Source organism: Cherax quadricarinatus, chromosome 5, assembly GCF_038502225.1.
Source record: "Cherax quadricarinatus isolate ZL_2023a chromosome 5, ASM3850222v1, whole genome shotgun sequence".
NCBI lineage: Eukaryota > Metazoa > Arthropoda > Malacostraca > Decapoda > Parastacidae > Cherax > Cherax quadricarinatus.
Genome location: NC_091296.1, coordinates 10,539,746 through 10,566,506, shown reverse-complemented (window position 1 = coordinate 10,566,506; position 26,761 = coordinate 10,539,746). Strand labels below are relative to the sequence as shown.

At 41.2% G+C, this 26,761-nt stretch overlaps 2 protein-coding genes across 5 annotated transcripts in view; one reads left to right on the top strand and one right to left on the bottom strand.

Moving 5' to 3' along the window:
• Window positions 1–26,761, bottom strand: part of LOC128684844 (phosducin-like protein) — a 372,671-nt gene that overhangs the window by 241,950 nt on the left and 103,960 nt on the right. The window lies entirely within an intron of this gene.
• Window positions 12,656–25,983, top strand: LOC128684833 (protein lifeguard 1). Its single transcript, XM_053771127.2, has 3 exons — window positions 12,656–12,795; window positions 20,199–20,532; window positions 21,193–25,983. Exons 1-3 carry the CDS (start codon window positions 12,713–12,715, stop codon window positions 21,487–21,489), a joined length of 714 nt encoding a protein of 237 aa, XP_053627102.1. The 5' UTR covers window positions 12,656–12,712; the 3' UTR covers window positions 21,490–25,983.

Here is a 26,761-nt window from a genome sequence, read left to right as displayed (position 1 = left end):
TGGTCGTCCCATACTGTGTGTGATGGTCGTCCCATGCTGTGTGTGGTGGGTGTCCCAAGCTGTGTGTGATGGTCGTACCAAGCTGTATGTGATGGTCGTCTCATGCTGTGTGTGGTGGTCGTCTCATGCTGTGTGTGGTGGTCGTCCCAATGCTGTGTATGGTGGTCGTCCCATACTGTGTGTGATGGTCGTCCCATGCTGTGTGTGGTGGGTGTCCCAAGCTGTGTGTGATGGTCGTCCCATGATGTGTGTGATGGTCGTCCCATGCTGTGTGTGGTGGTCGTACCATACTGTGTGTGGTGTTCGTCCCATAGTGTGGGTGGTAGTCGTCCCATGCTGTGGGTGGTAGTCGCCCTATACTGTGGGTGGTAGTCGCCCCATACTTTGGGTGGTAGTCGCTCCATACTGTGGGTGGTAGTAACCACATACTGTAGGTGGTAGTCGCCCCATACTGTAGGTGGTAGTCACCCCATAATGTGGGTCGTAGTCGCCCCATACTGTGAGTGGTAGTCACCCCATAATGTGGGTGGTAGTCGCCCCATAATATAGGTGGTAGTCACCCCATAATGAGGGTGGTAGTCGCCCCATACTGTAGGTGGTAGTCACCCCATAATGTGGGTGGTAGTCACCCCATACTGTCACCCCATAATGAGGGTGGTAGTCACCCCATAATGTGAGTGGTAGTCGCCCCATACTGTAGGTGGTAGTCACCCCATAATGTGGGTGGTAGTCACTCCATAATGTGGGTGGTAGTCGCCCCATACTGTAGGTGGTAGTCACCCCATAATGTGGATGGTAGTCACCCCATAATGTGGGTGGTAGTCGCCCCACACATATTGCACTAGGCTGTACAATACATCATCGGCTGTGTATATTACTTAAGGGATATACACAGCCTTTGAAATGGGAGATGATCAGATTTAATACGAGGAAGGGGAGGGTAGCTCCAATTCCCAAGATCAAGAACCTTCAAGTTTACTTCATCACAAGATGTTGATTCAGTATTCGTTTATTGTGCTTCTGCTATTGTTACTATTACTACTACTAATACCACTACTACTACTACAATTACTACTACCACCATTACTACTATTACTACTAGTACTACTGTCATGTAAGTAACCAATGTCCAGGCATCACCTTTGAAGGGTGGCAGGAAGCTTGACTGTCAGCTTGGCAGGAAGCTTGACTGACAGCTTGGCAGGAAGCTTGACTGGCAGCTTGGCAGGAAGCTTGACTGGCAGCTTGGCAGGAAGCTTGACTGGCAGCTTGGCAGGAAGCTTGACTGGCAGCTTGGCAGGAAGCTTGACTGGCAGCTTGGCAGGAAGCTTGACTGACAGCTTGGCAGGAAGCTTGACTGGCAGCTTGGCAGGAAGCTTGACTGGCAGCTTGGCAGGAAGCTTGACTGTCAGCTTGGCAGGAAGCTTGACTGTCAGCTTGGCAGGAAGCTTGACTGTCAGCTTGGCAGGAAGCTTGACTGGCAGCTTGGCAGGAAGCTTGACTGACAGCTTGGCAGGAAGCTTGACTGGCAGCTTGGCAGGAAGCTTGACTGGCAGCTTGGCAGGAAGCTTGACTGTCAGTTTGGCAGGAAGCTTGACTGTCAGCTTGGCAGGAAGCTTGACTGACAGCTTGGCAGGAAGCTTGACTGACAGCTTGCCAGGAAGCTTGACTGGCAGCTTGGCAGGACGCTTGACTGGCAGCTTGGCAGGAAGATTGACTGTCAGCTTGGCAGAAAGCTTGACTGTCAGATTGGCAGCAGGCTGGACGGGCAGGTGGGCTGGAAGCTGGACTGTCAGCTTGGCAGGAAGCTTGACTGCCAGCTTGGCAGGAAGCTTGACTGGCAGCTTGGCAGGACGCTTGACTGGCAGCTTGGCAGGAAGCTTGACTGTCAGCTTGGCAGGAAGCTTGACTGTCAGTTTGGCAGAAGCTTGACTGACAGCTTGGCAGGAAGCTTGACTGGCAGCTTGGCAGGAAGCTTGACTGTCAGTTTGGCAGAAGCTTGACTGACAGCTTGGCAGGAAGCTTGACTGTCAGCTTGGCAGGAAGCTTGACTGGCAGCTTGGCAGGAAGCTTGACTGTCAGCTTGGCAGGAAGCTTGACTGTCAGCTTGGCAGGAAGCTTGACTGACAGCTTGGCAGGAAGCTTGACTGGCAGCTTGGCAGGAAGCTTGACTGTCAGCTTGGCAGGAAGCTTGACTGTCAGCTTGGCAGGGAGCTTGACTGTCAGCTTGGCAGGAAGCTTGACTGTCAGCTTGGCAGGAAGCTTGACTGGCAGCTTGGCAGGAAGCTTGACTGACAGCTTAGCAGGAAGCTTGACTGGCAGCTTGGCAGGAAGCTTGACTGTCAGCTTGGCAGGAAGCTTGACTGTCAGCTTGGCAGGAAGCTTGACTGTCAGCTTGGCAGAAGCTTGACTGACAGCTTGGCAGGAAGTTTGATCGAAAGGCTTGGCATGAAGCTTGGAAGGGATGTCCTCAGCAAAAATCTTATCAGTACGTGTATTCAGAGATAAGATAGCATGTTATAACTTGTTTTATCAAACAATAGAGTAGTATGTTACCACCACCACCACCACCACCACCACCACCACCACCACCACCACCACCACCACCACCACCACCACCACCACCACCACCACCACCACCACCACCACCACCACCACCACCACCACCACCACCACCACCACCACCACCACCACCACCACCACCACCACCACCACCACCACCACCACCACCACCACCACCACCACCACCACCACCACCACCACCACCACCACCACCAGCAGCCCCCAGCTACCACACAACACTACCTACCTACTACATAATATACTCATAATAATAATAATAATAATAATAATAATAATAATAATAATAATAATAATAATAATAACATCTTTATTTCTACAAGTACTTGTACATGGTATACAGGTCTAGCTGACATCAATAAGAACATAAGAACATAAGAAAGAAGGAACACTGCAATAGGCCTACTGACCCATATGAAGCAGGTCCATGACATACTAGTGTATAGAAAGTCCCTTATCAGAGCATTTCGGGCAAATTATGTCAGTTTTGTCTGGGGATGCGACCCACACCAGTCGACTAACACCCAGGTACTTATTTTACTGATATCTGAACAGGGACAACAGGTGTTTTATGGTAACGTCCTAATGTTACACTTGTACCGGGGGATCGATCCCAGACCTCAGTGTGTGAGCTGAGTGCGCTACCGATCTAGCTAAGGAACACCTCTTATGTTTTATTCGTTTTGCTATAACCATAACCATTATTTTTAAACGGATGAGCCAGTGAAAGGCCTCGATCAGACGACCAAAATCTCCTGCTGTGGGCCATCATATGACTGAGACAAGCGTCAGGAAACACTTGTCCTTTTTCCTGATCAATTTTACCTAACCTAACCTAAGGTTCGAGGACTGAGTACTTCACACTGCCTCTCCCAATAGCCTACTGTCTCCAGGATTGTAATTCATCACTATATTCGACTGACGAAGCCTGCAGCGCTGGAGAAGGGTTTAGTAAATAATTATAGTTACCGTTGGACGTGTGTTACTCATCCTCCTTTTCATGTTTATGTCCACCTCTCTGTGATAGGCTTTTTTTTCTTACCGTAGGCCTATGCACAATGGCATGTACATTCACTATTTTTTATTCAAACTGGTTTGGATCGTCGAATTATGCAATAAAATAACATCTAAGCACATTTTTGTTTATTTTTTTATATCTTATATACTTTTATAAGAAGCGTACAATAATCTAAGAGCTTTGGTATTGAGGCTGCGAGGGTCAGTAAGAGCGCTACCATGGTATCACAGCTCTTACCAGCTCTTGTCGCCTTGAGTAGACTCCTGACTTCGTCACTTCAGTTTGCTCTTGAGATAAACCAACTTTTCTCTCTCCCAAACTCACATCTGTTAAATCTCGCGTTCTTTGTCTTCCTAAGATTTGTTTGGATTTTTAACCCCGGAGGGTTAGTCATCTAGGGTAACCCAAAAAAGTCAATGTCATCGAGGACTGTCTGTCTTATTTCCATTGGGGTCCTTAATCTTGTCCCCCAGGATGCGACTCACACCAGTAGACTAACACCCAGGTACCTACTTGCTTGCTAGGTGAACATGGACAGCAGGTGTAAGGAAACACGACCAACATCACCACCCGGCCGGAAGTGAACCACGGACACTCAGTCCTCTAGATATCTAACTTGTTTTACGCCAAACTGTCTTTCTCAGTAAGCTTCTTCATACGTCTCCTGTCAGTGATGTTTGCAGTGTCTTCTCCGCTCCCTGCATCCTCCTTTCCACTCCAGTACTTGGGTGAAACACTCCGCTGTCTTTCTGGATGACTTAAAGAGCACACAAGAAGTGTTTGCCTTGTCCTTCTTCCTTTCTGAATGACTTAGAGAACACAGAGGCAGAGTTCGGCTTGCCAACACCATCAGAGATCCTGTTAACTCATGTTAACTCTGCTTAAAATATCCACCCTTCTTCCAGCCTATAAGACGCCGTCTTGGCGAGTCATCCATCATCTGCAACTTTCCTAACATGAATGTTAGTCTTGGCTTGTTTATGTACATCTGTGTTTATCCTGTACATTGTCAGGTGTTCTGAGCTTGACCTGACATTTTCCTCCTCCTGTCACTTTCTCTTGACCTGTCATCTTAAGTTTCTTTGCCTCTCTTATATTCTGACTTTCCTCTTTCTTACTTCCTTTTATTTCCTAGCTTGCAGCAGTAGGCCTACTGCAGTTCTTCTCTGCCTACTGCTACTACTTCCTCATTACTACTATTACTACCAATGCTACTACTACTACTACACCCTCCCACAGATTTCCTTAAACTTAATACATGTTGGTAAACTTTATGTCATGTTGGTAAACTTTATGTCATGTTGGTAAACTTTATGTCATGTTGGTAAACTTTATGTCATGTTGGTAAACTTTATGTCATGTTGGTAAACTTTATGTCATGTTGGTAAACTTTATGTCATGTTGGTAAACTTTATGTCATGTTGGTTAACTTTATGTCATGTTGGTAAACTTTATGTCATGTTGGTTAACTTTATGTCATGTTGGTAAACTTTATGTCATGTTGGTTAACTTTATGTCATGTTGGTTAACTTTATGTCATGTTGGTTAACTTTATGTCATGTTGGTTAACTTTATGTCATGTTGGTTAACTTTATGTCATGTTGGTTAACTTTATGTCATGTTGGTTAACTTTATGTCATGTTGGTAAACTTTACGTCATGTTGGTTAACTTTATGTCATGTTGGTAAACTTTACGTCATGTTGGTTAACTTTATGTCATGTTGGTAAACTTTACGTCATGTTGGTTAACTTTATGTCATGTTGGTAAACTTTACGTCATGTTGGTTAACTTTATGTCATGTTGGTAAACTTTACGTCATGTTGGTTAACTTTATGTCATGTTGGTAAACTTTACGTCATGTTGGTTAACTTTATGTCATGTTGGTAAACTTTACGTCATGTTGGTTAACTTCTTTGACTCATATATTCTTGGTTTTCTTTATTAAAATCTCGTTAATTTAACTTCTGCCTTTATTGTTAAACGATATTACATTAACCTAACCATTGTTCGTGAGGTGTATACTCTGTATACTCTGAGTGGTGTATACTCTGTATACTCTGAGTGGTGTATACTCTGAGTGGTGTATACTCTGTATACTCTGAGTGGTGTATACTCTGAGTGGTGTATACTCTGTATACTCTGAGTGGTGTATACTCTGTATACTCTGAGTGGTGTATACTCTGTATACTCTGAGTGGTGTATACTCTGTATACTCTGAGTGGGGTATACTCTGTATACTCTGAGTGGTGTATACTCTGTATACTCTGAGTGGTGTATACTCTGTATACTCTGAGTGGTGTATACTCTGTATACTCTGAGTGGTGTATACTCTGTATACTCTGAGTGGTGTATACTCTGTAAACTCTGAGTGGTGTATACTCTGTAAACTCTGAGTGGTGTATACTCAGTAAACTCTGAGTGGTGTATACTCTGTAAACTCTGAGTGGTGTATACTCTGTATACTCTGAGTGGTGTATACTCTGTAAACTCTGAGTGGTGTATACTCTGTATACTCTGAGTGGTGTATACTCTGTATACTCTGAGTGGTGTATACTCTGTAAACTCTCAGTGGTGTATACTCTGTATACTCTGAGTGGTGTATACTCTGTATACTCTGAGTGGTGTATACTCTGTAAACTCTGAGTGGTGTATACTCAGTAAACTCTGAGTGGTGTATGCCCTGTATACTCTGAGTGGTGTATACTCTGTAAACTCTGAGTGGTGTATACTCTAATAGGTGTATACTCTGACAGGTGTATACTCTGTATACTCTGAGTGGTGTATACTCTGTATACTCTGAGAGGTGTATACTCTGTACACTCTGAATGGTCTATACTCTAATAGGTGTATACTCTGACAGGTGTATACTCTGTATACTCTGAGTGGTGTATACTCTGAGTGGTGTATACTCTGAGAGGTGTATACTCTGAGTGGTGTATACTCTGAGAGGTGCATACTCTGAGAGGTGCATACTCTGAGAAGTGTATATCTCAGTGCATATATTCTGAGAGGTGTGCATCCCAGTGTATATATTCTGAGAGGTGTGTATCCCAGTGTATATATTCTGAGAGGTGTGTATCCCAGTGTATATATTCTGAGAGGTGTGTATCCCAGTGTATATATTCTGAGAGGTGTGTATCCCAGTGTATATATTCTGAGAGGTGTGTATCCCAGTGCATATATTCTGAGAGGTGTGTATCCCGGTGTATATATTCTGAGAGGTGTGTATCCCGGTGTATATATTCTGAGAGGTGTGTATCCCAGTGTATATATTCTGAGAGGTGTGTATCCCAGTATATATATTCTGAGAGGTGTGTATCCCAGTGTATATATTCTGAGAGGTGTGTATCCCAGTGTATATATTCTGAGAGGTGTGTATCCCAGTGTATATATTCTGAGAGGTATGTATCCCAGTGTATATATTCTGAGAGGTGTGTATCCCAGTGTATATATTCTGAGAGGTGTGTATCCCAGTGTATATATTCTGAGAGGTGTGTATCCCAGTGCATATATTCTGAGAGGTGTGTATCCCGGTGTATATATTCTGAGAGGTGTGTATCCCGGTGTATATATTCTGAGAGGTGTGTATCCCAGTGTATATATTCTGAGAGGTGTGTATCCCAGTATATATATTCTGAGAGGTGTGTATCCCAGTGTATATATTCTGAGAGGTGTGTATCCCAGTGTATATATTCTGAGAGGTGTGTATCCCAGTGTATATATTCTGAGAGGTGTGTATCCCAGTGTATATATTCTGAGAGGTGTGTATCCCAGTGTATATATTCTGAGAGGTGTGTATCCCAGTGTATATATTCTGAGAGGCATGTATCCCAGTGTATATATTCTGAGAGGTGTGTATCCCGGTGTATATATTCTTAGAGGTGTGTATCCCGGTGTATATATTCTCAGAGTGGTGTATACTCTGAGAGGTGTATACTCTGAGTGGTGTATACTCTGAGAGGTGCATACTCTGAGAAGTGTATATCTCAGTGCATATATTCTGAGAGGCATGTATCCCAGTGTATACATTCTGAGAGGTGTGTATCCCAGTGTATATATTCTGAGAGGTGTGTATCCCCGTGTATATATTCTGAGAGGTGTGTATCCCAGTGTATATATTCTGAGAGGTGTGTATCCCCGTGTATATATTCTGAGAGATGTGTATTCAGGTGTATATATTCTGAGAGGTGTGTATCCCAGTGTATATATTCTGAGGGGTGTGTCCCAGTGTATATATTCTGAGAGGTGTGTATCCCAGTGTATATATTCTGAGAGGCATGTATCCCAGTGTATATATTCTGAGAGGTGTGTATCCCAGTGTATATATTCTGAGAGGCATGTATCCCAGTGTATATATTCTGAGAGGTGTGTATCCCGGTGTATATATTCTGAGAGGTGTGTATCCCGGTGTATATATTCTGAGAGGTGTGTATCCCGGTGTATATATTCTGAGAGGTGTGTATCCCGGTGTAGATATTCTGAGAGGTGTGTATCCCGGTGTATATATTCTTAGAGGTGTGTATCCCGGAGTATATATTCTGAGAGGTGTGTATCCCAGTGTATATATTCTGAGAGGTGTGTATCCCAGTATATATATTCTGAGAGGTGTGTATCCCAGTGTATATATTCTGAGAGGTGTGTATCCCAGTGTATATATTCTGAGAGGTGTGTATCCCAGTGTATATATTCTGAGAGGTGTGTATCCCAGTGTATATATTCTGAGAGGTGTGTATCCCAGTGTATATATTCTGAGAGGCATGTATCCCAGTGTATATATTCTGAGAGGTGTGTATCCCGGTGTATATATTCTTAGAGGTGTGTATCCCGGTGTATATATTCTCAGAGTGGTGTATACTCTGAGAGGTGTATACTCTAAGTGGTGTATACTCTGAGAGGTGCATACTCTGAGAGGTGCATACTCTGAGAAGTGTATATCTCAGTGCATATATTCTGAGAGGCATGTATCCCAGTGTATATATTCTGAGAGGTGTGTATCCCAGTGTATATATTCTGAGAGGTGTGTATCCCAGTGAATATATTCTGAGAGGTGTGTATCCCAGTGTATATATTCTGAGAGGTGTGTATCCCAGTGTATATATTCTGAGAGGTGTGTATCCCAGTGTATATATTCTGAGAGGTGTGTATCCCAGTGTATATATTCTGAGAGGTGTGTATCCCAGTGTATATATTCTGAGAGGTGTGTATCCCGGTGTATATATTCTGAGAGGTGTGTATCCCGGTGTATATATTCTGAGAGGTGTGTATCCCAGTGTATATATTCTGAGAGGTGTGTATCCCAGTATATATATTCTGAGAGGTGTGTATCCCAGTGTATATATTCTGAGAGGTGTGTATCCCAGTGTATATATTCTGAGAGGTGTGTATCCCAGTGTATATATTCTGAGAGGTGTGTATCTGAGAGGTGTGTATCCCAGTGTATATATTCTGAGAGGTGTGTATCCCAGTGTATATATTCTGAGAGGTGTGTATCCCAGTGTATATATTCTGAGAGGTGTGTATCCCAGTGTATATATTCTGAGAGGTGTGTATCCCAGTGTATATATTCTGAGAGGTGTGTATCCCAGTGTATATATTCTGAGAGGTGTGTATCCCGGTGTATATATTCTTAGAGGCATGTATCCCAGTGTATATATTTTGAGAGGTGTGTATCCCGGTGTATATATTCTGAGAGGTGTGTATCCCGGTGTATATATTCTCAGAGTGGTGTATACTCTGAGAGGTGCATACTCTGAGAGGTGCATACTCTGAGAAGTGTATATCTCAGTGCATATATTCTGAGAGGCATGTATCCCAGTGTATATATTCTGAGAGGTGTGTATCCCAGTGTATATATTCTGAGAGGTGTGTATCCCCGTGCATATATTCTGAGAGGTGTGTATTCAGGTGTATATATTCTGAGAGGTGTGTATCCCAGTGTATATATTCTGAGGGGTGTGTCCCAGTGTATATATTCTGAGAGGTGTGTATCCCAGTGTATATATTCTGAGAGGCATGTATCCCAGTGTATATATTCTGAGAGGCATGTATCCCAGTGTATATATTCTGAGAGGTGTGTATCCCGGTGTATATATTCTGAGAGGTGTGTATCCCGGTGTATATATTCTGAGAGGTGTGTATCCCGGTGTATATATTCTGAGAGGTGTGTATCCCGGTGTATATATTTTGAGAGGTGTGTATCCCGGTGTATATATTCTGAGAGGTGTGTATCCCGGTGTATATATTCTGAGAGGTGTGTATCCCGGTGTATATATTCTGAGAGGTGTGTATCCCGGTGTATATATTCTGAGAGGTGTGTATCCCGGTGTATATATTCTGAGAGGTGTGTATCCCAGTGTATATATTCTGAGAGGCATGTATCCCAGTGTATATATTCTGAGAGGTGTGTATCCCGGTGTATATATTCTGAGAGGTGTGTATCCCGGTGTATATATTCTGAGAGGTGTGTATCCCAGTGTATATATTCTGAGAGGTGTGTATCCCAGTGTATATATTCTGAGAGGTGTGTATCCCGGTGTATATATTCTGAGAGGTGTGTATCCCGGTGTATATATTCTGAGAGGTGTGTATCCCAGTGTATATATCCTGAGAGGTGTGTATCCCAGTGTATATATTCTGAGAGGTGTGTATCCCGGTGTATATATTCTGAGAGGTGTGTATCCCGGTGTATATATTCTGAGAGGTGTGTATCCCAGTGTATATATCCTGAGAGGTGTGTATCCCAGTGTATATATCCTGAGAGGTGTGTATCCCAGTGTATATATCCTGAGAGGTGTGTATCCCAGTGTATATATTCTGAGAGGTGTGTATCCCAGTGTATATATCCTGAGAGGTGTGTATCCCAGTGTATATATCCTGAGAGGTGTGTATCCCAGTGTATATATCCTGAGAGGTGTGTATCCCAGTGTATATATTCTGAGAGGTGTGTATCCCGGTGTATATATTCTGAGAGGTGTGTATCCCAGTGTATATATCCTGAGAGGTGTGTATCCCAGTGTATATATCCTGAGAGGTGTGTATCCCAGTGTATATATCCTGAGAGGTGTGTATCCCAGTGTATATATCCTGAGAGGTGTGTATCCCAGTGTATATATCCTGAGAGGTGTGTATCCCAGTGTATATATCCTGAGAGGTGTGTATCCCAGTGTATATATTCTGAGAGGTGTGTATCCCGGTGTATATATTCTGAGAGGTGTGTATCCCAGTGTATATATTCTGAGAGGTGTGTATCCCAGTGTATATATTCTGAGAGGTGTGTATCCCAGTGTATATATTCTGAGAGGTGTGTATCCCAGTGTATATATCCTGAGAGGTGTGTATCCCAGTGTATATATCCTGAGAGGTGTGTATCCCAGTGTATATATCCTGAGAGGTGTGTATCCCAGTGTATATATTCTGAGAGGTGTGTATCCCGGTGTATATATTCTGAGAGGTGTGTATCCCAGTGTATATATCCTGAGAGGTGTGTATCCCAGTGTATATATTCTGAGAGGTGAAAATACTCCGAGCTGTGTACATCTCTGCACGGACACAAGATATGTATACCAGAAAGTGTGTATATCTGTGTATATGTATACCCAGTGTGTATATCTGTATATATGTATACAAGAAAGTGTGTATATGTGTATATGTATACCAGAATATGTGTTTATCTGTGTATATGCGTCCAGGTCATCAGTAAGCTCTCTCTTCACATGGTGAGGGTCCGGGTTCGATCCCCGGCGAAGGTTAAAACAGAGGGCGTATTTCCTTAAGACACCTGTTGTTTATGTTCACCCATCAGTAAAATAGGTGCCTGGGTGTTAGTCGACTGGTGTGGGTCGCATCCTGGGACAAAACTGACCTAGTTTGCCCGAAATGCTCAGCATAACAAGCAGCTTTCTATATAGTAGTATGTCCTTGATGTCAGCTAGGACTGTATACTTTGTACGTGTACTTGTACAAATAAAGATATTATTATTATTATTATTATTATTATTATTATTATTATTATTATTATTATTATTATTATTATTATTATTATTATTATTATTATTATTTTAAAAATTAAAATATTCTTGATTGGTGACATCCTGTCTTAATGACCTTCGTACAATTTTTATAAGCCTATAACCCCGTTATTCATCATTGTTCCCGCCGAGATGTATACATCTTTGAGTATACATACACTGAGTTTACTTCAGTCCCTCTATTAGCGATTAAAGTATTCCTTGACTAATAGGATATAGGTGTACTCGATAGATTTTAAATCTTACAAAAGTAATTGGTGTTTTTTTTATACTGGTTCCCTCACCTTCGCGTGTTAGTGTGACTTGTAAATGGTCCAAGTCGGACCGAAACGCCGCCGTAAGCTCCTCTCTCCTATGTGCGGGTTGTGTGTAAAATATATAATAAAAATGCGAATATACTAATAACAGTTATCTTATTGCAGCATCATAACCTTCAAGTTATCTGGGAAAACATACCATTAACAACTACACAGAAATTCCCTTATCAAGAGTAAGTGTGACGCAGGCAGCAACAGGAAGACCTGCAAGCAACAACAGCAACAGGAAGACCTGCAAGCAACAACAGCAACAGGAAGACCTGCAAGCAACAACAGCAACAGGAAGACCTGCAAGCAACAACAGCAACAGGAAGACCTGCAAGCAACAACAGCAACAGGAAGACCTGCAAGCAACAACAGCAACAGGAAGACCTGCAAGCAACAACAGCAATAGGAAGACCTGCAAGCAACAACAGCAACAGGAAGACCTGTAAGCAACAACAGCAACAGGAAGACCTGTAAGCAACAACAGCAACAGGAAGACCTGCAAGCAACAACAGCAACAGGAAGACCTGCAAGCAACAACAGCAACAGGAAGACCTGCAAGCAACAACAGCAACAGGAAGACCTGCAAGCAACAACAGCAACAGGAAGACCTGCAAGCAACAACAGCAACAGGAAGACCTGCAAGCAACAACAGCAACAGGAAGACCTGCATGCAACAACAGCAACAGGAAGACCTGCAAGCAACAACAGCAACAGGAAGACCTGCAAGCAACAACAGCAGCGAGAGGACTGAAAGGAGGAAAGTTGCAGTATAACTTACAACATGGCGTCTGCTGAATTTGCTGATCCTGGAATCGGTGGAGAATTTGAATTTTCCGAGAAGTCCGTAAGACTGGGCTTCATCAGGTGAGTCTTATTTTCTTCATGCTCATATTTCCACTAAACTGCTTACTAACCACGGTACTGGTGGGGATTGAACTCTCGGCGAGTGAGTCGTAAAACTCCAGGCCAGTGCGTAAGCCACTGGACCAGCTGGCTACAGTAAGATCCATGAATCGTGAACATCAAGACACATGTTCATCACCTGGAGAACACATGAAACACGAGTATCTTGTTCTTCAACTTGCCAGTATCATGTTCTATTAATAATACAACAGGTGCCACATTTTGGTGATAATTTCGAACAATTTAAAACCCACATCAGGTGACCCTTATAACCTCATTAGTCCCACTTAACACCACACACAACCCTTATAACCTCATTAGTCCCACTTAACACCACACACAACCCTTATAACCTCATTAGTACCACTTAACACCACACACAACCCTTATAACCTCGTTAGTCCCACTTAACACCACACACAACCCTTATAACCTCATTAGTCCCACTTAACACCACACACAACCCTTATAACCTCGTTAGTCCCACTTAACACCACACACAACCCTTATAACCTCATTAGTCCCACTTAACACCACACACAACCCTTATAACCTCATTAGTCCCACTTAACACCACACACAACCCTTATAACCTCATTAGTCCCACTTAACACCACACACAACCCTTATAACCTCATTAGTCCCACTTAACACCACACACAACCCTTATAACCTCATTAGTCCCACTTAACACCACACACAACCCTTATAACCTCGTTAGTCCCACTTAACACCACACACAACCCTTATAACCTCATTAGTCCCACTTAACACCACACACAACCCTTATAACCTCATTAGTCCCACTTAACACCACACACAACCCTTATAACCTCGTTAGTCCCACTTAACACCACACACAACCCTTATAACCTCGTTAGTCCCACTTAACACCACACACAACCCTTATAACCTCATTAGTCCCACTTAACACCACACACAACCCTTATAACCTCATTAGTCCCACTTAACACCACACACAACCCTTATAACCTCATTAGTCCCACTTAACACCACACACAACCCTTATAACCTCGTTAGTCCCACTTAACACCACACACAACCCTTATAACCTTGTTAGTCCCACTTAACACCACACACAACCCTTATAACCTCATTAGTCCCACTTAACACCACACACAACCCTTATAACCTCATTAGTCCCACTTAACACCACACACAACCCTTATAACCTCGTTAGTCCCACTTAACACCACACACAACCCTTATAACCTCGTTAGTCCCACTTAACACCACACACAACCCTTATAACCTCATTAGTCCCACTTAACACCACACACAACCCTTATAACCTCATTAGTCCCACTTAACACCACACACAACCCTTATAACCTCATTAGTCCCACTTAACACCACACACAACCCTTATAACCTCGTTAGTCCCACTTAACACCACACACAACCCTTATAACCTTGTTAGTCCCACTTAACACCACACACAACCCTTATAACCTCATTAGTCCCACTTAACACCACACACAACCCTTATAACCTCATTAGTCCCACTTAACACCACACACAACCCTTATAACCTCATTAGTCCCACTTAACACCACACACAACCCTTATAACCTCATTAGTCCCACTTAACACCACACACAACCCTTATAACCTCGTTAGTCCCACTTAACACCACACACAACCCTTATAACCTCGTTAGTCCCACTTAACACCACACACAACCCTTATAACCTCGTTAGTCCCACTTAACACCACACACAACCCTTATAACCTCGTTAGTCCCACTTAACACCACACACAACCCTTATAACCTCATTAGTCCCACTTAACACCACACACAACCCTTATAACCTCATTAGTCCCACTTAACACCACACACAACCTGGCTGCTTGTGACTCCTAGTCACACGACACAGAAACACGAAATGTGAGGAGCTGTATACGTCGATCACCATTTGAGATCCTCTTCAGCAGATACGGAAATAAAGATTATGGTATTTACAGAGTAGTTCGTTAAGTTATGAACTTGAGAAGATGAGTGGGACGTGTAAGGAGCCTCTCACATGCTAATAATAATAATAATAATAATAATAATAATAATAATAATAATAATAATAATAATAATAATAATAATAATAATCTTTATTTCTACAAGTACGTGATACAGCTTATACAGACCATAGCTGATATCAGTGACATACTATATAGAAAACCCCTGGTTATGCAGAGCATTTCGGGCAACTTAGGTTAATTTTGTCCCTCAGGATACGACCCACACCAGTTAACTAACACCCAGGTACCTACTTCAGCTAGGTGATCAGGGACATCAGGTGTCCTAAGGAAACACGACCAATATTTCCACCCGTACCGGGGATCGTACCACTGACACTCAGCGTGTGAGGCGAGAGCGCTACCTACCAGGCTACGGGACATCACTGTAAGGAGACAAATGACACACAATACCAAGACGGTGGAAGAAGAGAGACACATAATGCGACCCTCTCAACAAAGGCTCGCATTATACTTCATTTGTGTCTTATTTTCACATCTCTGTGAGATTAGAGAGGGAGTGAAGGTGTGTGGGAGGAGCTGGAACAGCAATACCATGTGGGAGTGTTATAGGGAGTGGGGAGTAGTGGGTTTAGGGACTCAGTAAGTTTTCTTTAGGCACAGGTACACATAAATACAGTTACACTAATATCATACATAATAACATGTGTGTAAGTTACCCCAAAAAGTCAAAGTGACTTATTACCATTACGGTCCTTGTTATATTTAAACTTTAAAAGTTAAAACAGTTAAAGTACAAGAAAGTTAAACTTCAGAGTACACAACGCCAGAGTAAGTAGCCTTGTGGATAAAGTACTGTGTACTCTGATATATATATATATATATATATATATATATATATATATATATATATATATATATATATATATATATATATTTGTGTGTGTGTGTGTGTGTGTGTGTGTGTGTCGTGCCTAATAGGTAAAACTGGTCAATTAGAAAGACCTCATTTAAAATTAAGTTCTTTCTAAAATTTTCTCTTATACGTTTAAAGATATATTTTTTCATTAATGTTAATGTAAAATATTATAATTTTGCACCAAAAGAATCTTAGAAAACTTACCTAACCTTATTATAACAAGCGCAATTTATTTTAGCCTAACCCAACTAAATATAGTATTTTAAATTAGTTTACGATAATTTAATACTAAACAAACACAGTGAAATATATTTTTTTCGTTAGGTTCAGGATGATTTTTGCAAAATTATTGCATACACAAATTTTCGCTTGTCTTATATGACAATTTGAGCGTTGCTATTTAAGCCAAGATCGCAAGTTTTACATATTCGGTGGAGAGGAATAAATGGGATTAGGTCAGGGGTTTCAAATAGAGTTAGAGCTAAAGAAAGAGTAGCAATAATGTTGAAGGATAAGCTATGGCAGGAAAAGAGGGACTATAAATGTATTAATTCAAGGATTATGTGGGGTAAAATAAAGATTGGATGTGAAAAGTGGGTTATAAAAAGCGTGTATGCACCTGGAGAAGAGAGAAGTGTAGAGGAGAGAGAGAGATTCTGGGAAATGTTGAGTGAATGCGTGGGGAGTTTTGAATCAAGTGTGAGAGTAATGGTGGTTGGGGATTTTAATGCTAAAGTGGGTAAAAATGTTATGGAGGGAGTAGTAGGTAAATTTGGGGTGCCAGGGGTAAATGTAAATGGGGAGCCTTTAATTGAGCTATGTGTAGAAAGAAATTTGGTAATAAGTAATACATATTTTATGAAAAAGAGGATAAATAAATATACAAGGTATGATGTAGCACGTAATGAAAGTAGTTTGTTAGATTATGTATTGGTGGATAAAAGGTTGATGGGTAGGCTCCAGGATGTACATGTTTATAGAGGGGCAACTGATATATCGGATCATTATTTAGTTGTAGCTACAGTTAGAGTAAGAGGTAGATGGGAAAAGAGGAAGGTGGCAACAACAAGTAAGAGGGAGGTGAAAGTGTATAAACTAAGGGAGGAGGAAGTTCGGGTGAGATATAAGCGACTATTGGCAGAAAGGTGGGCTAGTGCAAAGATGAGTAGTGGGGGGGGGGTTGAAGAGGGTTGGAATAGTTTTAAAAATGCAGTATTAGAATGTGGGGCAGAAGTTTGTGGTTATAGGAGGGTGAGGGCAGGAGGAAAGAGGAGTGATTGGTGGAATGATGAAGTAAAGGGTGTGATAAAAGAGAAAAAGGTAGCTTATGAGAGGTTTTTACAAAGCAGAAGTGTTATAAGAAGAGCAGAGTATATGGAAAGTAAAAGAAAGGTAAAGAGAGTGGTGAGAGAGTGCAAAAGGAGAGCAGATGATAGAGTGGGAGAGGCACTGTCAAGAAATTTTAATGAAAATAAGAAAAAAATTTGGAGTGAGTTAAACAAGTTAAGAAAGCCTATGGAAAGTATGGATTTGTCAGTTAAAAACAGAGTAGGGGAGTTAGTAGATGGGGAGAGGGAGGTATTAGGTAGATGGCGAGAATATTTTGAGGAACTTTTAAATGTTAAGGAAGAAACAGAGGCAGTAATTTCATGCACTGGTCAGGGAGGTACACCATCTTTTAGGAGTGAAGAAGAGCAGAATGTAAGTGTGGGGGAGGTACGTGAGGCATTACGTAAAATGAAAGGGGGTAAAGCAGCTGGAACTGATGGGATCATGACAGAAATGTTAAAAGCAGGGGGGGATATAGTGTTGGAGTGGTTGGTACTTTTGTTTAATAAATGTATGAAAGAGGGGAAGGTACCTAGGGATTGGCGGAGAGCATGTATAGTCCCTTTATATAAAGGGAAAGGGGACAAAAGAGACTGTAAAAATTATAGAGGAATAAGTTTACTGAGTATACCAGGAAAAGTGTACGGTAGGGTTATAATTGAAAGAATTAGAGGTAAGACAGAATGTAGGATTGCGGATGAGCAAGGAGGTTTCAGAGTGGGTAGAGGATGTGTAGATCAAGTGTTTACATTGAAGCATATATGTGAACAGTATTTAGATAAAGGTAGGGAAGTTTTTATTGCATTTATGGATTTAGAAAAGGCATATGATAGAGTGGATAGAGGAGCAATGTGGCAGATGTTGCAAGTATATGGAATAGGTGGTAAGTTATTAAATGCTGTAAAGAGTTTTTATGAGGATAGTGAGGCTCAGGTTAGGGTGTGTAGAAGAGAGGGAGACTACTTCCCGGTAAAAGTAGGTCTTAGACAGGGATGTGTAATGTCACCATGGTTGTTTAATATAGTTATAGATGGGGTTGTAAAGGAAGTAAATGCTAGGGTGTTCGGGAGAGGGGTGGGATTAAATTTTGGGGAATCAAAATCAAAATGGGAATTGACACAGTTACTTTTTGCTGATGATACTGTGCTTATGGGAGATTCTAAAGAAAAATTGCAAAGGTTAGTGGATGAGTTTGGGAATGTGTGTAAAGGTAGAAAGTTGAAAGTGAACATAGAAAAGTGTAAGGTGATGAGGGTGTCAAATAATTTAGATAAAGAAAAACTGGATATCAAATTGGGGAGGAGTATGGAAGACGTGAATGTTTTCAGATACTTGGGAGTTGACGTGTCGGCGGATGGATTTATGAAGGATGAGGTTAATCATAGAATTGATGAGGGAAAAAAGGTGAGTGGTGCGTTGAGGTGTATGTGGAGTCAAAAAACGTTATCTATGGAGGCAAAGAAGGGAATGTATGAAAGTATAGTAGTACCAACACTCTTATATGGGTGTGAAGCTTGGGTGGTAAATGCAGCAGCGAGGAGACGGTTGGAGGCAGTGGAGATGTCCTGTCTAAGGGCAATGTGCGGTGTAAATATTATGCAGAAAATTCGGAGTGTGGAAATTAGGAAAAGGTGTGGAGTTAATAAAAGTATTAGTCAGAGGGCAGAAGAGGGGTTGTTGAGGTGGTTTGATCATTTAGAGAGAATGGATCAAAGTAGAATGACATGGAAAGCATATAAATCTATAGGGGAAGGAAGGCGGGGTAGGGGTCGTCCTCGAAAGGGTTGGAGAGAGGGGGTAAAGGAGGTTTTGTGGGCAAGGGGCTTGGACTTCCAGCAAGCGTGCGTGAGCGTGTTAGATAGGAGTGAATGGAGACGAATGGTACTTGGGACCTGACGATCTGTTGGAGTGTGAGCAGGGTAATATTTAGTGAAGGGATTCAGGGAAACCGGTTATTTTCATATAGTCGGACTTGAGTCCTGGAAATGGGAAGTACAATGCCTGCACTTTAAAGGAGGGGTTTGGGATATTGGCAGTTTGGAGGGATATGTTGTGTATCTTTATATGTGTATGCTTCTAAACTGTTGTATTCTGAGCACCTCTGCAAAAACAGTGATAATGTGTGAGTGTGGTGAAAGTGTTGAATGATTATGAAAGTATTTTCTTTTTGGGGATTTTCTTTCTTTTTTGGGTCACCCTGCCTCGGTGGGAGACGGCCGACTTGTTGAATATATATATATATATATATATATAGTATATATATATATATATATATATATATATATATATATATATATATATATATATATATATATATATATATATATATATATATATATATATATATATAATTGTGAGGTAATCATGCTTGATCCGAGGAAGGGGAGGATATCTCCAACTCCTTAGATCAAGAGCCCCTTACCAGCATCAAAGCACTCCTCATCAAGACTGGTACAGGTGATCACTATATCAGTGAAACATTGGTTATGGTCCTATACACCTGCTGTCCTTGTTCACCTAGCAGAAGTAGGTACCTGGGTGTTAGATGACTAGTGTGGGTCGCATCCTGGGGGATAAGTTGTCTGAAATGCTCTGCATAACCAAAGACTTTCCATATAGTATGTCATCTGTGTCTGTAACAGCTGTATCATGTACTTGTAGAAATGAAGATTGAGACACTTATGCAGCATATGGGAATCTTTATTCAGGAAACGTTTCGCCACACAGTGGCTTCATCAGTCCAATACAAAGAGGAAGGCGTAAGGATATAAGGATATAAGTATATAAGCCACGTCTACGGCCCTATGCTGTACATTCTACAAGATTGATGGACTGAACACATCTACTCCAGGTTGAGGGACTGATTACCTCAAACTCCTCCTCTCCTTACGCCTTCCTCTTTGTATTGGACTGATGAAGCCACTGTGTGGCGGAACGTTTCCTGAATAAAGATTCCCATATGCTGCATAAGTGTCTCAATCTTCAACTTGTCGGTTTTTCAAACCATTCATCACACTTGTAGAAATAAATATTATTATTATTATTATTATTATTATTATTATTATTATTATTATTATTATTATTATTATTATTATTATTATTCTAAGAGTGTATCTCCCCCCAGGAAGGTATATGCTCTGCTTAGCGCTCAACTCATCATCACCTTCGGTATTGTCGCCATCTTCGTCTGGGTGCCAGACGTCCAAACATTTGCCGCAACCAACTATGCTCTCTTTTGGTCTGCCTTTGGTCTGACAATTGCTATGGTAATTATCCTGGCTTGCTGTGGCAACTTCAGGAGAAAGACACCTTACAACTACATTGCTCTCTTCATCTTCACCATCTGTGAGGGTTACCTACTGGGATGCTGCAGTGCAACATTTGACGCCCCAGATGTTGCAGCGGCCATTGTGGTCACTTTTGTCGTTACAGGAGCACTCACATTGTTTGCCTTCCAGGTTGGTTGTCTGGTTTTACTCTCTTATTCACTACGTCCAGTCCCTGGACCCATTATGTACCTCTGTTATCTTTTAACTTCCGCCCACAGAATGGGTATGATGTGCATAATTAAGATATTAAACTAAAAACTGTAGTCACTACGATACTCACTTTGTAATGTCAGCCTTTATTTTCTTTGTCTTACTCTCGATGTTTCTTTCACTAGAAATTCTGAACGCAATCCCTCGTGTTATATATATTTGTTTTAATTCAATACAGTCGGAAACAAGCGCTCTTAAAAGTGCTGAACAAGTCACATGGGGCTGGAAATCTTCAGCTAAAGATTTCCAACCATATGTGGTTTGTCCTGTATATTTGTTTTAACAGGCACGTAACTTCCCCTTAATAACATGTTCATTTTTCCACTATAATCTACCTTGTTCATAATTACTATTGCATTTGCTTTGTTTACTAAGGCGAAGTCCAGGATCTTTCCTTAATTCATGGTATAACTAAACAAATCTTTGAGGACAATCGTGTTGCAGAGGTCTAGCACAGCTCACACCTCTAGCACAGCTCACACCTCTACAACACAATTGTTCTCAAACATTTGTTAAGTGATATCCATGCCATATTTTACGACACATCTTTTAAAGTTTTTTTTTTTTCTTCCCGAGCAGACAAAATGGGACTTCACGGTGATGGGCGGGCTGCTCTTAGTACTGGTTACCTCGCTCATCATGTTCGGAATCTTCGCAGCAATCTTCAATGACAGGATATTACAAATGGTGTACGCCTGGCTTGGAGCTCTGTTGTTCTCGTTTTACTTAGTGTTCGACACACAGCTGATCCTGGGAGGTAAACACAGGATTGCTATCTCACCTGAGGAATACGTCTTCGCTGCTCTCAACTTGTATCTAGATATTATTAACCTCTTTCTTTATATTCTTGCCATTTTCGGAGGCAGCAGAAGCTAGATCATCACGCTCTTCTCAACGTCTCTTATTATATAAGTGTGAATGTCATTGTTACCTTCAACACGGTTTCTTTACCAAAACAAAAGCAAATTAATGTAAACTAAAAAATTGAATGGTTCACCAGAGATTACTGCATATGGAATATAAACTTAGGAAATGGCATAGTAACTACCACCATTTATCTTCACATCATGATAAAGCTTTTAAACAAACCATACCACGGGTGGGGATAGAACCCGCGATCAGAGAGTCTCAAAACTCCAGACCGTCGCGTTAGCCACTGGACCAGCTAGCCACAATAAAATTCGTCCAACTAGGTATATTTCTACACCATATGGTGTATATTTCTACACCACGGTCTGGAGTTCTGAGACTCTCTGACCGCGGGTTCTATCCCCACCCGTGGTATGGTTTGTTTGCAATCGTGTCATTACGATTTCGTGAGTCATAAAGCTTTTATCAGTGACAAAATCACTGCAGTAAGATTAAATTGCATTTTAACTAGCAACACTTTTTGCTCTTTTCCTGCCTTAAACAGTAAATAAAAACTTACATATTGCAATATATGGACTCTTGAAAACTTTCTTTTTGGGGGAAATTCCAACCCAGATGAACTTTAATGGTGGTTGACCTTAACTTGTGAGATTCTCAGTGTTACAAGGAAGGTTGATGATGGCATAACACGCTCAATCTCGGTACATTAAGTTATACCATATATCAACAGAAGTATCCATATTGAATCTGAAATCATTAGGACTTATGTCTGTTAATAAAGATGACCACATTGCTCAATGATAACCCGTATGGAGACAGAAACACTCAAGATTAGTTGATCTGTATTTCGACCACCTCACCCCGTAAATGTTTATGTATCTGAGCTGAAGAGGATCCCAAAAGGTGATCGAAATATACAGACCAATTAATCTTCTGTGTTTGTCTCCATATGGGTTATTAATGAGTATTGCCAACTGTTAATTAGACTTTAGTTATCCATGAGTGCAGTAATTAGGTAGTCTTGGTATCAATCAATACGGTTACTACACTCAGCAGCTGTCAGCCACAGGTGAGTGTAATTAGTTGGAGGTTCTGAGGACAGTTCATTATTATCTAATATAATAAATAAAACATTATATATATTACATTAGAGTACGTCCGCCTCTACCTTGTGATACAGGAAACGTTTCGCCACACAGTGGCTTCATCAGTCCAATACAAAGAGGAAGGCGTAAGGAGAGGAGGAGCTGAGGTCAACTACCGCAGTCTTCACACGTTCATCCTTGCACAACACCAGAGAGCTTTAATATAAAGCTACCCCCTTTTTCTTTAATAAAACTGTACCGTTCTTCACTCTCCTTCTGCCAGCTCTAACACCTTTACTTAACTCGTTCCCACAAATATAATAATTAGAATAATCCTACAAATGTAGTGTCGTTTCCACTGTGTGGGACTGAGGTTTACAACTATTATTGTGTGTATATAATTTCCTTTTCACTTAATATTATATTACTGATATCTTCATTAGTAGCTAAAATGAAGATATCTTGTTATATATTATTATCTGACCCTATATTATTAGCTATGTAAATAGGTAGGATGTGTGTTGAATTATGTTGCTAACTACCGTAACATTGTTAGGGTAAATCGGTGTCTCGGGGGTGTCCCGTGAACCGATTTAATGTAAGGCTTGGAGGCGTTGCTAGGTCAGTCCCTGCCTTCCTCCAGCCCAGGAAACATCTCCCTCTCTTCTGAATGTTTGATTTGACTCGAGTTTTGGGTAGAAGGTTTCACTGGTGAGCCGGAACCTGTTTCTCGATACTCTGAATATCTGCGAAGAACAGAGTTATTCCCAGATAGTGATTTTGATATTAAGGTTGTGGTTCTTTCTGATATTCTAAAGTAAAGCTTTGGGTTGAACTGTATGGTTTTTACGTATTACCGTAGTCCGGAATTGTGTTGGGCGGAACTTACGCTCGGCATGAAGGGAGTGGTACGACTTCCATAGAGATTCTTTTGAAGATCTTTGCTAGGTTTGATAATTTTATCTTTGTTCCTGCTCCGTTGTGATTGTTATATTCTGATGTTTCGACATATTTCTTTACCTTTGTGTAACTTCTTGCTTGGTAGGTAACTATGTTTGAACGAATATATTATTCGAAGAATTATGATTAATCTTGTTTTGGCTTGAGTAAGAGTCTAGCCACGTCAAGGTATTACTTGTACTTGACAATTACTGGAACTTTCATACATATATAAATTATGTAAGACTTATGTCTGAGAATATTATTTTAGTAAAGTATTCTCAAAGTTGTACTCGAAGTCACGTACCTTCAGCACTATAGTACCAAGAGTACTGTAAGTCACGTACCTTCAGCACTATAGTACCAAGAGTACTGTAAGTCACGTACCTTCAGCACTATAGTACCAAGAGTACTGTAAGTCACGTACCTTCAGCACTATAGTACCAAGAGTACTGTAAGTCACGTACCTTCAGCACTATAGTACCAAGAGTACTGTAAGTCACGTACCTTCAGTACTATTGTATTACTCAACGAAAGATACACTTTTTATATTAAACATATTAAATTTGATCTTGTGGGATCATTACCTAGTTATAATCACAAATCTCTAGAATGATGATATTTCTACTAAAGGATAACTTTAGTAGAAATATCAAAGTAGTTGAATCAAGGACAGGTGTCCTTGATTCAACTACTTGTTACGAAAGAAAAAAACCATTAAAGAGTAAATACGTAAAGGGGTTCATTCAAGGATTCCCTGGAGTTCTGTACTCCTTAATTGTGTAACTCAGCATCACATAAAATTTCTGTTATTGTAACATGTAGTAATATTACATTATCCATGAAGGATAACTTGTATTACCAAAGCTCTTTTTTTAAATATTACAATTATCTGTCAAAAACAGTAGCACCTCTCTTCAGCCTTGGCTGATCCCTGGGGTCAAACCAAGAGTCTATATTGAATGTTTCCTAGTGACTACTAACCTGGGGTTAAACTGTCTGTATAGTAAATAAGAGTATATCACCGTACCTACTGACAATATTGTTAAACACATGCTGTACATCACGTGTATTACTGTACCTACTGACCCTGGGGTTGAACACAGCCTGTACGTCACCAGTATTACTGTACCTACTGTGCCTACTGACCCTGGGGTTGAACACAGCCTGTACGTCACCAGTATTACTGTGCCTACTTTGCCTACTGAACCTGGGATTGAACACAGCCTGTACGTCACCAGTATTACTGTACCTACTGTGCCTACTGACCCTGGGGTTGAACACAGCCTGTACGTCACCAGTATTACTGTGCCTACTGACCCTGGGGTCGAACACAGCCTGTACGTCACCAGTATTACTGTACCTACTGTACCTACTGACCCTGGGGTCGAACACAGCCTGTACGTCACCAGTATTACTGTACCTACTGTGCCTACTGACCCTGGGGTCGAACACAGCCTGTACGTCACCAGTATTACTGTACCTACTGACCCTGGGGTTGAACACAGCCTGTACGTCACCAGTATTACTGTACCTACTGACCCTGGGGTTGAACACAGCCTGTACGTCACCAGTATTACTGTACCTACTGTGCCTACTGACCCTGGGGTTGAACACAGCCTGTACGTCACCAGTATTACTGTACCTACTGACCCTGGGGTTGAACACAGCCTGTACGTCACCAGTATTACTGTACCTACTGACCCTGGGGTTGAACACAGCCTGTACGTCACCAGTATTACTGTCCCTACTGACCCTGGGGTCGAACACGGCAACACTGATCTTGTATAAACTAGTGTTACTACCCCGTGTATTGCATAAACTAGTGTTACTACCCCGTGTATCGCATAAACTAGTGTTACTACCCCGTGTATTGTATATTCAACTAGATTTGTGGTATATTTATAGTTTTCTCTATATTGCTTTCCCTTCATTTTATTTTTATATATGTACAACCATGATAAAAATGTCTCTTAAGTATGCAAAATAACATTAGGTTGGGTGGGGGGTTGAACGATAGCTCTAGGCCTTTCGTGTTGCAGTCAACACATCTGGAGTTTGTAATGTTGCAGAAATAGAGCAGGAAATCCAGAAAGGTTCGTTCATGTGAACGGGTGAGCCATTCACATGAACGAACCGTACTGGATTTCCTGCTCTATTTCTGTAACATTACAAACTCCCGATGTGTTGACTGCAACACAAAAGGCCTAGAGCTATCGTTCAGTTATCCCTATGTTTATTTTGCATCTTGTGTCGCTTCTTCACGATTATTGCATAATATTAAGTATATGTATGTCTCAGAGATTTGTAACTGTACGTGTTATACAGTGTTTACAGTGGCACTGTACGTGTTATACAGTGTTTACAGTGGCACTGTACGTGTTATACAGGGTTTACAGTGATACTGTACATGTTATACAGGGTTTATTAGTTGTATTGCTGTATTCTTGCACAATAAAACACATTATAATTACTATTTACTGGTTTCATGTCATGCAATTGGAAGTTGAAAATGAGTTTTTTTTCTTTTAAATGTGCAGTAGCAATAAGTTTGTGTTTTTTCAAAAGGATAAATTTTCTTACAAAAAATTATGGACTTGAAAAAAATATGTAAGACTGTTGAATGGAGAGAGAGAGAGAGAGAGAGAGAGAGAGAGAGTAGTGGCTAGAGTATTGATGGACAGGAGGTTAGATCTGCCTAGCATGGAAGGTTTGCTGCAGTTTTTCTTCGTTCTTGTGTTGTGTTCTTGTGCTTTGTTTTTGTGTTGTGTTCTCGTGGTGTTCTTGTGTTGCGTTCTTGTGTTGCGTTCTTGTGCTGTGTTCTTGTGTTGTTCTTGTGCTGTGTTCTTGTGTTGTGTTCTTGTGATGTGTTGTTCTCTTGTGATGTGTTGTGCTCTTGTGTTGTGCTCTTGGGTTGTGCTCTTGTGTTGTGTTCCCCTCAAGGAAGGTTCCTTGATGTTGGTGAGGGGCTCTTGATTTAGGGAATTGGATCTGTGCTCCAGTTCCCCGAATTAAGCCTGAATGCCTTCCACATCCCACCCCCCCAGGCGCTGTATAATCCTCCGGGTTTAGCGCTTCCCCCTTGATTATAATAATAATAATCTTGTGTTGTGTTCTTGTTGTGCTCTTGTGTTGTGTTGTCTTCTTGTGTTCTCCTTTTTTTATGTTCTTATAAAAGATGTCAGGGAATTTTGCGTAGTAGATCTTAATAAACACGAAGTGTAATGAAGTTTGGGTAAACTTGTACAAATAAA